The following is a 16503-nucleotide window of genomic DNA, read 5'->3' as shown; positions in this document are numbered from 1 at the left end:
ATAACATACACGTAATGGGAATTTTAGGAAGAGAAGGGAAAAAGGAACAGAAGAAATATTTGAAACAATAATGACTGAAAATTTCCCCCCGAATTCATGTCAGACACCAAACTACAGATTCAAGAAGCTCTAAGAACACTGAGCAGGATAAATGCCAAAAAGAACACCACACCTAGGCATATCATTTTCAAACTACAGAAAATCAAAGACAAAGAAAAAAATCCTGAAAGAAACCATAGGGGGAAAAAAACCACCTTACCTATAGAGAAACAAAGAAAAGAATTATATCCCACTTCTCAGAAACCATGCAAGCAAGAAGAGAGCAGAGTGAAATATTTAAAAAACTGAGAGACAAAAACTACCAACCTAGAATTCTGTACCCTGTGAAATTATCCTTCAAAAGTGAAGGAGAAATAAACTTTTTCAGACAAACAAAAATTCAGGGAATTTGTTGTCAGTAGATTTACCGTACAAGAAACACTAAAAGAAATTCTTCAGAGAGAAGGAAAATGATCAAGGTCAGAAAGTGATCTATATAAAGGGCATTAAAGAAGGAATAAGTGAAGGTAGAATAAAAATTTTATTTTTCTTATTCTTAACTGATCTAATAGTTATTATTTGTTCAAAATAATAACAGCAACAACTATATTCAATTATGTATAAGTGTGGGATGTGTGTATGTATGTGTGTGTGTATACACACATGCTTATGTATGCCTATAAGTGAAATTAATGAAAGCAATGAAACAAGGGACAAGAAGGAAGAAATTAGGATTATTTTCATATCAGAAAGTACCTGAACTACCTATGAAGAGGCAGATTGTTATTTTAAAGTGGACTTGGATTAGGTGTAAATATATATTGAAACCTCTAGAGCAACCACTAAAAAAAGTTAAAAAAAGAAGTATAACTAATAAGCTAATGAAGGAGAGAGCAGAATCCTATAATGCTCAACTAAATCCACAGAAAGCAGAAAAAGAGTGGAAGACAAAAACAGGAACAAAGAACAAGGGCAACAAATAGAAAACAGTAACAAATATGACAGATATTAATCCAACTATATCAGTAACTACTTTGAATATCAATGTCCCAAATGCATCAATTAAAAGAGACATGTATCAGAGTAGACCAAGAAACAAGATCCAACTACATGTTGTCTATAAGAAATCTACTTTAAATATAAAGACACACATAGAAAAATGAATGAAGACATATATACCAGGCTAACATAAATCAAAAGAAAGCTGGGACAGGTAGATTAATTTCAAGACAAAGCACACTTCAGACGAAGGAAAGTTATCAAGGATAAAGAAGGGCATTATATAAGGATAAAGGAGTCAGTTCTCCAAGAAGACATAACAATCCTTAACATGTATGCACCTAACAAGAGAGCCTCAAAATATGAGAGGCAAAAACTGACAGAACTGCAAGGAGAAATAAATGAACCCACTATCCTAACTGGGGACTTCAACACCCCTCTAGCAGAAATAGATACAGCAGGCGGAAAATCATTAAGGACATAGCTAACTCACCAACATCATCAACCAGGTGGATACAATGGACATCTATAGACTATGTGATTAACAACAACGGAACACACATTCTTCTCAAGCTCACATGAAACATTTCACCAAGGCAGACCACATTCTGGGCCATAAAACACACCTTAACAAATTTCAAAGAATAGAATCATAATGTCTGCTCTCAGACCACAATGGAATTAAACTAGAAATCACTAACAGAAGGATAGCTAGAAAATCTCAACATACTTGGAGGTTAAACAACACACTTCTCAAAAAAACATAGGTCAAAAAAGAAATCTCAAATTAAAAAATACTTTGAACCAAATGAAAATAAAAACACAACATAAAAATGCGTGGGATGCAGCAAAAGCAGCACATAGAGGAAAATGTATAGCACTGAATGCACATAGAAAAGAAGATAGATCTAAAATCAATCACCTAAGTTTCCATCTTAGGAAACTAGAAAAGGAGCAAATTAAATCTAAAGCAGAGGAAAAGAAGTAACAGAAATCAGAGCAGAAATCAATGAAATTGAAAACAGGAAATTAATAGAGAAAAAAATAATGAAGTCAAAAGCTAGTTCTTTGAAAAGATCAATAAAAATCAATAAAGCCTCTAGCCAGGCTTACTGAAAAAAAGAGAGAGGACACAAATTAGTAATATCAGAAATGAAAGAGGGAACATCACTTACAGAGTTCATGGACACTAAAAAGATAATAAAGGAATACTATAAACAACTCTATGCCCACAAATTTGATAACCTAGATGAAATGGATCAATTCCTTAAAAGACACATTTTGCCAAAATGCACACAAGAAAAACAGACAATCTGAATAGGCCTATATCTATTAAAGAAATTGAATCAATATTAACTTTCCAAAACAGAAAACACCAGGCTCAGATGGGTTCACTGCTGAATTCTACCAAGCATTTAAAAAAAAAATTATATCTATTCTCTAAAATCTCTTCTAGAAGACAGAAGCAGACAGAATACTTCCTAATTCATTTTAAGAGGCCAGCATTACCCTAATACCAAAGCCAGACAAACTCATTACAAGAAATGAAAACTAAAGACCAACATTTCTCATGAACATAGATGTAAAAATCTTCAACAAAATATTAGCAAAACAAATCCCATAATGTTCAAAAAGAACTATACACCACAACCAAGCAGGATGTATTCCAGCTGTGCAAGGCTGGTTCACATTTTAAAAATCAATTAATGTAATTCGTTATTTCAACAGGCTAAAGAAGAAAAATCACAGGATCATATCAATAGATGTGGAAAAAGACTTTAACAAAACTCAACACCCATGATTAAAAACTCTCAGCAAAATAGCAATGAAGGGGAACTACTTCAACTAGACAAGAACATCTACAAAAAACCACAGCAAACATCATACTTAATGGTGCAAAAAACTCCACAATAAAACAAGTCACACAAATTTTTTGGTTTCCCAGTGCATGTAAAACTTATGTTTACACTATACCGTAGTCTATTAAGTGTGCAATAGCGTTATTTCTAAAAAACAATGCACATACCTTAATTTAAAAATACTTTACTGCTAAAAAATGCTAACCATCATCTAAGCCTTCAGAGAGTCATAATCTTTTTGCTGGTGGAGGGTCTTGTTTAAAAAAAAAAAAAGAAAGAAAAAGAGTATCTGCAAAAGGCAGTATAGCGAAGTACAATAAAAAGAGGTACACCTGTATAGCTGCTTTCCTATATACGAGCAATGAACATGCTGAAATTTAAATTATAGTGTCATTTACATTAGCATCCCAAAAAATGAAGCACTTAGGTATAAACCTAACAAAATATGTACAAGATCTACATGAGGAAAAGTATAAAATTCTGATGAAAGAAATCAAAGAACTAAATAAATGGAGAGATATTCCATGTTTGTGGACAGGAAAACTCAATTTTGTCAAGATGTCAGATATTCCTCACTTGATATACAGATTCAATGCAATCCCATTCAAAATCACAGAAAGTTATTTTGCGGATATCAACAAACTGATTCAAAAGTTTACAGGGAGAGGCAAATGACATAGAACAGCCAAGACAATACTGAAAGAGAAGAACAAAGTTGGAGGACCAAAACTATCCAACTTCAAAATTTACTATAAAGCGACAGTAATCGAGACAATGGGGTATTGAGAAAAAATAGACAAATAAGTTAGTGGAACAGAAGATAAAGCCCAGAAATAGACTCACATAAATATAGTCAAATGATCCTCAACGAAGGAGCACAGGCAAAACAAGGGAAAAAAGTTTTATCAATAAATCATGTTTGAACAACTGGATATCTACATGCAAAAAAATGAATCTAGACACAGACTTCATATCCTTCACAAAAATTACTCAAAATGGATCATAGACCTAAATGTAAAATGCAAAACTATAAAACTCCTAGAGATAAAATAAGAAAATCTAGATGACCTTGAGGTTGGCAATAACTTTTTAGACGCAACCCCAAAGGCATAATCCATAAAAGAAATAATTGATAAGCTGGTCTTCATTAAAATAAAAACTTCTCTGCAGAAGACAGTGTCAAGAGAATGAGAAGAACAAGCTACAGACTAGGAGAAAATATTTGCAAATGACATATCAGATAAAGGACTGTTAGCCAAAATAGTCAAAGAACTCTGAAAACTCAATAAAAACACAAGCAACCCAATTTAAAAATGGGCCAAAGACTTTCAACAGACACCTCACCAAAGATATACAGAGGGCAAATAGGCAGATGAAAAGATGCTCCACATCATATGTCATCAGGGAAATGCAAATTGAAACAGTGAGAGAGACTTCTATTAGAAAAAAAACTCCCTGAAGAGGAGGAGAAGCCCAAAAGGGATTGTAGGACAAAGTATCCTTCTTTTTGGTCTTCAGCAGCCATCAAGAGGGGTCTCAAAAAGGCTCAGTTAAATGATTTTTCAAAAAAACATTTGTAGTAGGCTAATAAAACTTCAAGACCTAAACTCCTTTCTACTAAAAAAATCTTAAACTATACATTTTGATTGTGTGTAGATGTTGTTCAACTAAAGAAATAAATGTCTATTAATTTTTTAATTAATAATAGAATACCACTATACACCTATTAAAATGGCCAAAATCCAAAATGCTGACAACACCAAATGCTGGTGAGGATGTGGAGCAACAGGAATTCTCACTCACTGATGATGGAATGCAAAATGGTAGAGCCACTCTTATAGCAGTCTCTTACAAAACTAAACATACTCTTACCATACGATCCAGCAATAGTGATCCTTGGTATTTGCCCAAAGGAATTAAAAACTTATGTCCACACAAAAACCTGCACATGGATGTTTATAGGAGCTTTATTCATAATTGCCAAAATTTTATTCAAAATTATGCCAAAACATAACTGCCGAAAACTATTCAAAATCACAACTAAGATGTCAATCAGTAGCTGAAGGGACAAATAAACTGTAGTGTATCCAGACAATGGAATATTATTCAGCACTAAAATGAAATGAGCTATCAAATCATGAAAAGACATGGGACAAACTTAAATGCATAGTACTAAATGAAACAAGCCAATCTGAAATGGCTACATACTGTATGATTCCAATTACATGACACTCTGGAAAAGGCAAAACTATGGAAACAGTAAAAAGATCAGTGGTTTTCAGGAGGTGAAGGAAGAGAGGGATGAATATGCAGAGCACAGAGGCTTTTTAGGGCAGTGAAACTATTCTGTATGATACTATAATGCTGGATACATGTCATTATACATTTGTCCAAACCCACAGAATGTACAACACCAAGAGTGAACCCTAATGAAACTATGGACTCTGGATGATGATGTGTCAATGTAGGTTCATCAATTCTAACAAATGTACCACTCTGATGTGGGATGTTGACAACAGGGGAGGCTATGCATGTGGGGATAGGGAATATATGGGAAATCTCTGTACCTTCTGCTCAATCTTGCTGTGAACCTAAAACTGCTCTAAAAAATAGCCTATTCAAGAAAAAACAAAAACTATTGTCCTGAGGATGTCATTTTCAGTAAAGTGCTTTATAAAATAATATTATTATGGTATCCAACAAGGATCATGACTATATTCGTGTCATGTGTGTGAGGGGAGAGAGAAAACAGAGTTGGGAAACTGCCCCTCCCAAAGAAGGAAGCACCGAAAGCATGGTGCCTCTGTGTGAAGAAGCCAGCCCTGAAGAAGGCACTGCGCTGCTCCCACAGTGACTACTAACCCCAAATACATACAAGAATCTCCTTTCCTCGCTCTGCTCAGAAACCCATTTCTGGGGATTGTGAATCATCTCTAAGCTTTAATAAAATGCATGCTTAGGTAGTCAGAACATTCCACCAGAGACAGTGGAGATCAAGAGAGCAAACACAGGGGACTGTTAGGTGAGTCTCTGTTTTTGTTTTTTGACCCCAGGTGACAGAGTATTCAAGGATTCCATTTAGAGAACAACTGCAGGTTCATAACCTGTAAAGTCCAACAGTGGAACACACATCTAAATCTCAAACTGGCAGAACAAAAGACCCTTGCTTTGTCAGTACTAAGTCTTGTCAGAGAAAAACATGATTCATTCAACCATAGTATTAGACTTGCATCCAAAAAAATACTTTTAAAATTACCATTTTCAAAATTTTTTGCTTTTAAAAAACTCTTTTAAATCTTAAGTACAAGCTGTTTGGGAAGAATGCTAACAGAAAGCTATTCCATTAGCCCTAACCACTGAGCATGACTTACCAAAAAGCAGGGGAGGAATGAGGGTGGGAGCGATGGCAGAGCAAACAGAGGAAGGTGTGCTTCCTCTTGTCCTATGGTGGCCCCGCCCATCACCCAGAGTTATCTCTGTGCCCTTAAGGAGGAGACAAAGCACCAAGACGAAGAAAAAATAGAAATGAACCCAAGATGTGGAAAAGACATTTCATCTGCTCTAATATCTGCAACAAGAAAGTAAAATGCTGGTCATTCATTTTCAACCTTATGTTACTCATCCAGCAATAAATATTTCTCAGATTAGACAAAAGAATCTGGCCTGGAGAGTGTGTGCTTGGAAAAAGAACGTGATATGAGCCCAGTAAACAGGAAAGATCTACTGAAACTCTTCAGAACTAATACTGACACACCACACAGGCAAGCACCTGGCATAACATGACCATAAATTAAAACCCCCTATGAAAAAGGAAGAGCTAAGACTTTAAGAGACAGGATACTATCTCTCCACATTTTACAAATGTTTACTCTCTCAAAAACATCAAAATATTCTCTTTACCTATAAGTTCCACTCTATTACTCTGAAAATAGACTATGCCATAAAGCTGAGAAAATGGAAACCAGGACTTTATAAAGGTTAAGCCATTTCTATGATCTATCTAAGCAGAGTGACTTCCATTTTGTATTGACATTGGGAGTATGGCAGCTGCTTAGGCTGAAAGCCAGACAGGGCACTGGTGCTGAGGGTGAGCTCAAGGAAATATCTAAAAAATAATCAGAGATTGCTAAACTGCAAATTAATCTACAAATGGAACTCACAGGACCATCAGGTACTGGTTAAAGTTTACTAACAACAAAAATCTGCTTTCTTCTGAGTATCAGTGATCAAGGGCACATGACAGGCCTTCACAATATGTCACTAGGTAGCAAAGGCTGATCTTAAAAACACCCTTTAGCAAAAAGCAGAAGAGCATAACCTCCATAAAGCATTGTTCAGCAGAAAGAAATCTCAAAGACCACTGACCTGGTCCTCCTCTTCATCCTCATCCTCTGCCAGACGCTGCCTGCCCACTTCATATAGCCTGCACACTGTATCCATGTTCAGAGCATCCATGCTGCCTTGGTTCTGAAACAGAACATCCAGTCCATAAGTAACAGTTAGTTTTCAGAAGGCCCACATCCACACCTCAGCTCTGACTGGCACCCATGTACCTTGACCCTGTAACTATCAAAGCTTCAATACCCAAAATTCTTGAACTGACTCTGAAAATGTTACACCTAGGACACAGAGAGGAAAAGAAAAACAGGATGAGAAGTCTTGGGCAACGAGGGATATCAGCACAAGAGAGACCACCATCCTTGGAACAAACCTGTCTTGCTCTGGTGAGAGATCCAGACTCTTCTAAGAAAGGGATGATAGTGTGAGTCCAGAATAATAGGAGACAGGGCTCTCCATGCTGTTTTATATTGGGATTTTCTTATTATTTCTCTTCTACTGTATATCTCTCAAATCCCATCAAATGAGTAGGTTATCAATAATCTACCATCAGAAATGCATCAATTTTAGAACCCATCTTACATCAGACAAGATGTCTGTAGTATAACTTGAAAATGATCCTAAACATCAGAACAAAACAACAGGGTTTCTGCTAGCTCCCTTTACCTCAATGACAGCAAGATAGCAGTCTTTGGTGTCTGTACACAAGTCAAAGATGTTCCGTTTCACATCAATGGTTGCTGGAAAACAGAATATGACAAGACTCGGGATTGGACTATGGCTGTGACCTTACAACCAACTTTTCCTCTAAAGGAATTCAAAGTGACTGTTTACAAATATTTCCGTAACTCCTCTGCTTTTCAATAAAAAATTACCTTAAATAAGGTCTGCCCCTTCATGCTTACCTATAGGTTTGTAGTCAGTTGCATTAAATGTTCGGAAAGATGATCCAAAAGGGCTTTTCATCCTCTCTTCTATTAACTCATCTTCATCGTCTGGCTGCAACATAGCTGGTTGGGAAGGAAGGGGGGAAGTGAAATACTACTGGAATCACAAACATCCCCTATTCACAAGTGCAGAAAATGTTAATGGGCAATCAAGACTTCAGTGAGTCTATCCCCACTTCCCCGGCCCCCACCCCCGTACTAAATTCACTCTGTCTCTAGTTAGTTCCTTGCATATGCCAATGATTGTGATAGACAATGTCCTCAACCTCTCATCTAGCTCCCAACAAGTATTACAGCTGAAGGCTGACAACACTGCAAGACAACAATGCAAAGGTTTTTAAGTTCAAAATGATACACTTGGGAAATTACTGCATGAACTTTCTTTCTATACAAGATTTACTTGTTATCTTCAAAGCCAGTGGCCTTTTACCCTTAACATTATTTTCATCTTTTCTTTTGTCACCATTTGTACTATCATTTTATCTTTTACATTACAACTTTTCAATTCACATTTGAGAGATATGTCCAAAAAGGAAGTATCAAATTGAGGAGGGAGAAAAGGGAGAAAGAGAATGATGAAGAAAAATAAAAAGTTTATTACCTCCATACATCACTGTCCCTGTGTGGTTGAACACCACACGACACTGATCCAGAGCAGGAACTGTGTGTAAAAGATGGAAAGTGCGAAGGTCCCACTAGGAGAGGAGTGGTCAAGGAAAACTATTTTACAGAAAACTTCTTATCTAACATCATGGGGGAAATTCTGAAATAACACTTTTTTTCCCTTCTGCTAGATATTAATGCTTTAAAAGTGAATGAGATCAAGGTAAAACAAAAACGCATAGAATATATATTATTAAATAATGTTTCTGAAAATCTTCTATGCTATCCTCATACACATGAAAGCTACATGAGCTCCCTTCCTCTCAACAGTAGCACTTTATTTTACTGTTATGTCTAGCAATTGATTTTTATAGAGCAAAAGTAAAATCCTTCTGAAGAAAGATAAAAGTCAATTCACTATTCACGGAAGTGAGAGGGAGGAATCTGGTCACTCTTTCCAGTACAAAGAAAAGTGCTAGTGAAAGTCATCAGTAATTACCAACATCATCCAGAGTTCACTAACACTTCAAATCAAAGGAGACACCAGATTATTATCTGAGTGGATACTTTAACCTTTAGCCAGGTATTAATAGAAAGATCAATTATTTCTGCATGACAAACTAGATAACAAATGGAAAGTAAGAGACGGGTGTAAAGAATACAATCTCAGTATTAATGATGACCTCCAGCCCATTCGGATGGAAAACGCCACTGATGTTCATGTTGAACTTGTCAAACTTGTGGATGGCCTGTGCAGAGCGGACATCCCAGAGGACGCCATCGTTTAACACAAGATCATCTGTAGGATTAAAGGTGGCAGAGTTCCTCTTGTAGTTGTTGGCAAGATCTGGGTTAAACAGAGTCAACAGCTTGTTGCCAGTCTGAATATCATAAATCTTTAGAGAAGAAGGGGTGGGAAGAGAAAAATCAGACCAATCCATCCATTGACAAATTCAAAGAGATGTTTTGTAAAATATCTGTCCCGTGCTTTCCAAATCCCACCAAAATTACAAAAGCTCTCATATTATAAAATAACCGGAAAGTAGGAATACCACACCCATCCAACCAAAGCTGAAGTGTTTTAGTTCCCATTCAAAGTTTGAAAAGTCTCTTTCCCACAAGTAAGAAAATGAGAAGTGAGACTGCAAAAGGGATAAGAAAACTCTCTTCTTCCTCTCCCCCTTTCAAGAAACAGAAAACGTTTCCAAGATTGAAACTGAGAAATTCTCCATGTGGATGAACCAACAATTACCCACAGAATACTCTTAAGGGTTAATTTTTGGAGACAGGCATCAATGAAATACCCTTTTCTCCTTAAAATCTCCTAATACACATATTTTAGCCCTACAATACTAAAAAGTTCCAAAGTCTACAATGTCCAACCCACGCAGAGACCAGATCTTTCCCATCAGCTTACAGACATGCTGTAATATTTCCAGTCTTTAAAAAAATCCTCCTCTAATATAGGAACAAATAAGGAGACACCACAAGGAAACAATCAGACAAATCCAGATAATGGGACAAGACAACTAGCCTGGTGTCTTCAAAAGTCAATGTCATGAAAACTGGAGAAATGATTCTTGGCTTTAAAACATTAGTGAGACCTAATAACCAAATGCAATATGTGACTCTTGCCTGGATCCTGGTTCAAAAAAAAAAAACACTTGAAACTAAACACATCAGGAACAATTGGGAAAAGTGAGTATGGAATGGTTATTAGATGATATTTGGGAATTACTATAAGTTTTCTCAAATTTGATAATAGAGTGTGATTATGTGATAAAAAGTCCTTACGGCTAGGATATACATGCTATAAGACTTAGGGACAAAATGTTATGACATTTGCAACTTACTTTCAAATGATTCAGAAAAATACACATTTACACAGAAAGAAAATATGGGAAAATATTAAATTGATGAATCTAGGTGGTAGGTATATGTACTATTCTTTCAACTCTTCTATATATTTTAACATTTCAAATGAAAAGTTCAGGAGAAACCCTCCCTTCATTACCCCATATCCACCCCCTCAACCTACTACCTCACTTCTCTGCTTTGTTTTTCAACAAAACACTTCAGAAGACAGCTATACACAGTTTCTCCACTTCTCTCCTTCTGTTCTCTTATGAACCCACTCTAATTAAATTTTTACCCAAGTGTATGGAACTAGCTCCTGACATGGTGAACAATGACCCCCACACTGTTAAATCAAAGATCACCTCTCAATTCTCATCTTATGCACCTCATCAGCACTTTCTGACCCAGGTGACTGATCCTTTCTCAAAAGAGTCATTCCTTACCTTCTAGAGCACATCTTTTTCCTGGGGTCTCCTGCTGCCTTACTGGCTACTCGCTTTGGTCTCCTTCCCAAGTTCCCCCTCACTTGGCAACTTCTAAATATTGGCACATGCCAGGACTCTGTCCCCACACTTCTTCCCTTCTCTAGCCTCGTTAATGATCTCATCCAGGTTCATGACTCTAAATACTATCAACATATAGACAATCCTATATTTGTGTTTCCCATCCAAGATCTCTCATTTGAACTCTCAATTTGTATACTCAATTGCCCATTCCCTATTTGAATGTCTAACAGAACCACAAACTTCATGTTTCCAAAACCCCAGGGCCCAGCCCTATCAGTTGTCATCACCTCCACCATGTCTACCTGGGCCTAGCTCCACTGCGGCTCTCACATGTGAGCTTGCAGAACACCCTCCTAACTGGAAAGCTTGCTCTTGCTTCTCTCACAGAAACCAGACTCACACTTCAGGAACTTTACATCCAGTCATGTGTCTTCTGCTCACCCTCCAGTGTCCTCATCTCACTCAGATGTAAAGCCAAAGGTCCTAACAATAGCCTGCAAGATGCTACATGGTATGGTCCCCAACACTGACCTCAGCTCTTACCCTCTCCTCTCCTTCCACCTCCCAAGTAAGAGCTTACCCCCTTGCCATTCTGCATTACAGCCACACTTTCTTCAAGATGCTGCTGAAACATTACCCAATCAGTGACAGTGACTGTCCTAAATAAAACAGAAGTATCCCATACCACCACCAAGCACTTCCTACCTCTTACACTGTTTTCTTTTCCTCGGCAGCACTAATATATTTGCTTCTTTATTTACTATCTCCCCAAGGAGGCTCCATAGAGGCAGGGATTTTATTTCATCTAAAAGTTAGTATTTGAAAATATCTACTACGCTAATGATAGCATTCTCAAATTGCCAGATTAAGTTTATGTTCAGTCCTTTTACATTTTTCCCATATAGCTTAGAACTACTTTATTACACTTCTAAATTCTAACTGTAAAGAATATCACTGAGTAATTTCTAGTTGCCCACAAGACTTAAGTCTTCACATTCAGTCCAGAAGATTTCAGTACAAACAAATGAGCACAAAGCAGTCCATTAAGTACTTACGTGGGCAATGTCTCCTTTTGTGCCTATGACTCGATCCTGAGAGTGCTTACTGAACTCAACATAGTGATCTTCTGTGAAGGAATGCCTATGGACAAACAACAGAACTACTGATGATGGACCTTCAGGACATACCCATTCAAGTGACTGAAGATAAAGGTGATCCTCAGGCTCTTGCCCAACGACACTCGCCTGAAGATTCTCAGCTCCCAAAGAGGAAAACATTGTACACTTAAGATTAAAAAGAAAATTCTCTCAACAGTTTATCCAAGCAGATCCAAAATAATTAATGGGAATTACCTGGCTAAAGAAATAGCTAACAGGGTGCGTGTGTCTTTGCAATATGGCCCTGCAAAGAGTGCAGCTGTCATATGTGAACAAGAGAAAATACAGATGTGCCATTTTGAATTAGTGAAGAGTCTGCTGTGTGATGAGAATACATATACCTGATAAGAATATCCAGGAATTAAGAAAGATAAAATCTTACTAAACATGAGCCACAGGTGAGGAAAAGATAAGTTAACAATAATTCACAGCATTCTTCTTTTCCCAAAAGTCTTCAAGTCTAAGCATCACATGAAGGGGAGTGTAAATCAGGTAAACTGTAAAACAGAGGGAGTAGGTTGTAAAAGTAGATACATACTTCATATCAAATACTGATTTCATTCCCCAAAGTGCAGACAGAGGCTGGCTCCAAGTAGCAGATGTCAGTAGCAAGGATCCATCCTAAAAGGAGGAGACCCGAGATGGATAACCACATGTTTAAATAAATGCAGATATTGCTATTTGCCATTGGCATTTTAAAATAAAGCTTAAAAATACTGTTGGATTATAAAGAAAAATAGGAAAACTACCAAGAACCAAGAAATGCTCAGAGGCTGCTAGGATTTAAGTACGTGCATCCGTGCTGTCCTGAAAAATAACTAAATTTAATCCTCCTGAACTAGGAACATAAAATACAATAGTTCCAAGGGTAAGGGGAAAAAAAAACCTGGAACGATGATGACAAAGATGATTCCTCATTTCTTAATATTTGGCCATATTCCTCAGTCTCCTTCATAGGAAATATCAGAAAACTGAAAGCATTTGTTAGACTTTCTGGCTAAGAACTCTTAAATGTTTTTCAAAGAGAAAGCCCAATAAAGAGTGAGCCTTCTTTACTCTAAAATCAAGAAAATTATCCATCATCTTAATAGTCCTGACTTTTAGAAATAGCAAAGGTGTCAATTCCATCCACAGAACAGTATTAATAAACTACGACTCACTGGAATCACATAATGCTTGTTTTCCTAAAAATTCACAGTACTTTGAGATTTCTTTCTGACATAGAAAGAAAACTTTTGTGGTCATAAGTGATAATCTCTGTTTCCAACTCAGGCAAATTTTTAAAAAATTGCAAATGTATATGTGTGTGTATGTATATATGTGTGTCTATATATATATATCTCTAGGTCTTAGAACAGCAGATGGCAAACTTTCACATAAAGGGCCAAAGAGTAAATACTTTGGGCTTTGCGGGCCATATGGTCTGTGTTACAACTACTCAATTCTGCTGCTGTAGCACAGAAGCAACCACAGACAACACATAAATGTACGAGAACAGCTGTGTTCAAATAAAATTTTATGTCCAAATACAGGCAACCAGCCAGCCAGCCCACCCACAGGCCTATACTTCATCAACCCATCTGAGAAGAATGATTGAGAACAACCTAGGAAGGGACCCTTACCCTGGAAGGTTCAAGGTGTGTGATAGCCGAGTTGTGACAGTTATAGCTAGCCTCCTCCTGTCCACTAAACACATTATACAACTTCAACTGCCCAGTGCAGGTGCCAAGCATCAGGAATCGCTCCCGTGCTGAAAATGCACAGCAGGTGAAGCCACTCTCATCTTCATTGGCTTCCCGGAACACTGAAATAGGACGAAACCTAAGCAAAAATAAAAAAAGAGAACCAGAGACAAAGAACATGCAGGGAATCAGAAAAGAAAACTTTGCTAGAAGGGTGAAAGAAAAAACAGAGCATTTATGTTTCAAATGGGTTCTTACAAAATATCACAGTGACCTTCAGTGGTTATTTTCATTTTAAATGAGAAAAGGAGCTCCACTTCCAAATTTATACAACAACAATTCCCATGTTTAAAACTTGTGATCCCATAACCTTCATGTAAGATTTGTAAAGAATCAGAATAGGACACAACTTGGACCAGCACAGAAACAAGTCTGGGAACCCAGTTACAGACAGCAGGTTGCATGGGTTCTAAAAAACACACTAATTTAACAAGAAAACAGAGTATCACATCAATATATTGCCGACGATCACACAAGCAATCTATAGTTGACAAAACGGGGTACAGTCACACCAACACTCATATATTCACACAAAGTGACACTCACTGGTATTTCAGGCCAAGAAATGGCTTTCTGAACTAATAAGTCTATGTTGATATTACCCAAGCACTTTGATTTAAATAGAAGAATCATTCCAATTCCCAGGGAGTGAGGTGGCCTCTCCTTACCTGCTAAAGATAAGGTGCCTATCAAAGCATCCGCCATCCACCCCTCCATACTTTGGAAATGATGCCCTGCGGTTTAGCCTTGAGGTAAAGTTTATTGGCGCTTGCCGCCTCTGTTTTGGCTCAGGACATTGGTGAGGAGTAAAGAGCGAGAAAGGTGGGCAGGTGGCAACTGGGTTCTTGCAGCGCGCATGCTGCTCTCTAAGATATTCTGTGATGATACTGTCCAGCGTAGGTGGGGAAGGAAGATGTCTGTCCAACTGCTTTTTTATGGCTGGGCTTTGGCTATAGGCGCCATGGTCCGATTTCTGCCGCAACACTCTGATTTTCCTGCCATTGCAAGGTGATGGCCTCTCTCTGATAAAACTGATCCTACCAATCAAAGGGGAGTTGCCTGCATAAGACGGGCCAGGCAGAGCTAGTGAACCCTGGGGGGGTCGTGGCTGAGGATGGGCAGTGGGAGCAGAAGGGGCAGCGGCACCCACAACAGGATGGCTGCCCAGTCGAGTTGCAATGCCATTGGCGATGCGAGGGGTTCGGGGAAGAGAGACAGGAGAAGCAGCAGCAGTGACTGGGGTGAAGGCAGAAGAATGGGAGGCAGCAGTCATGGGTAGGTCAGCCTCTTTTGTCAGCACGGTTGCTGTCTCCCCAAGCCCTTTTGAAATGAGATGGTTTCGTATCAACAGAAGCAGCTCTTTCTCAGGGAAGGAGATCCTTGACTGGGCAACAACATCTGCTTTCTGTAGTCGTGCCAGGGACACATCAGTGCCAATGAGAAGTGGCTTTCCTGACACCCGTTCAATGAGCTCAGCGGCATACTTGCAGAACTTGACATGATCACTGCGCTTGTCCTGCAGCACAGGCTCCTTCATCAGCTGTTGGATCTGGCAGCTGCTGAAAAGGGGCAGTTTGCTGATGATCTGCCGGACAGTGCTACTGCGAGACAGGCCCACTAGGGCCTTGCAGGCCAGGGCCCGGATCTGGTCTGCATCTGTGATGGGCATCTTGATGGAGAGTAAGGATAGGAGCACCTTGATGCCGTTGTTGGACTGGACCACATTCCACATCTTGGCCAGGGTGTGCTCGCTGCTTTTGGGAGTCTGAGGCAGCTTTCTCCGAGGAGTTCCAGAAATAAATTTGCCAATACTTGAAATTCGGTTATCTGGGCCACATACACAATTGATGATAATCTGAAGTGCTGACTTCTGAATTTCAGCATCATGGATAAAGAACTCACCCTCAGCCACTCCCAAAATAATGCTGATACCTATTGGGGAAAAAAAACATATTATATTATTCCTCATAAAACTAATGGCCAACTTCAACAGTTGTTCCAGAGTCAAAATTTAGAATTCTATTCATTTTGTTCCACTTGAAAAAAATACCACACTTTTGGTAAAACTACAGTCATGCACCGCATAACAACGTTTTAGTCAACAACAGACCACATATACAACGGTGGTCCCATAAGGTTAGTACCCTACAGCCTAGGTGTACGGTGGGCTATAGCATCTAAGTTTGTGTAAGTACACTCTATGATGTTCAAAGAAAGACAAAATCACCTAACGACGCATTTCTCAGAACATATCCTCATCCTTAAGCAAGGCATGACTGTACAAGGAATTGTTTTTATAAAATACAGTCAGTTCTACAACAATGTATCTTTATGATGCAATACCTCATATGAAGTTGTTAAATAGGGGAATGATGTCAATATTATGTGGAAGTCACCAAGGTTTCGTGTGCAATTTTTCCTAGGTAAGGAACAAGCAAAAATACTGGGAATAAATT

The 16503-nt window shown here is 38.2% G+C and overlaps 1 protein-coding gene across 4 annotated transcripts in view; it reads right to left on the bottom strand.

Annotated features, from left to right (window-relative positions):
- DCAF1 (DDB1 and CUL4 associated factor 1) overlaps positions 1-16503 on the bottom strand; it is a 73705-nt gene that overhangs the window by 14530 nt on the left and 42672 nt on the right. For all 4 annotated transcript variants that reach the window (XM_046660580.1, XM_046660571.1, XM_046660559.1 and 1 more), the window contains 9 exons: positions 14716-15979; positions 13928-14126; positions 12844-12926; positions 12204-12288; positions 9448-9681; positions 8784-8877; positions 8141-8245; positions 7902-7975; positions 7263-7364 (listed from right to left, as the gene is read on the bottom strand). In XM_046660580.1, the coding sequence (XP_046516536.1) occupies positions 7263-7364; positions 7902-7975; positions 8141-8245; positions 8784-8877; positions 9448-9681; positions 12204-12288; positions 12844-12926; positions 13928-14126; positions 14716-15979 (2240 nt within the window). The remainder of the gene's footprint in view (positions 1-7262; positions 7365-7901; positions 7976-8140; positions 8246-8783; positions 8878-9447; positions 9682-12203; positions 12289-12843; positions 12927-13927; positions 14127-14715; positions 15980-16503) is intronic.

The sequence above is a fragment of the Equus quagga genome, chromosome 1 (assembly GCF_021613505.1).
Source record: "Equus quagga isolate Etosha38 chromosome 1, UCLA_HA_Equagga_1.0, whole genome shotgun sequence".
Classification (NCBI taxonomy): domain Eukaryota; kingdom Metazoa; phylum Chordata; class Mammalia; order Perissodactyla; family Equidae; genus Equus; species Equus quagga.
The sequence above is the reverse complement of the archived record's forward strand: the minus strand, read 5'-3'. Positions and strand labels throughout refer to the sequence as shown.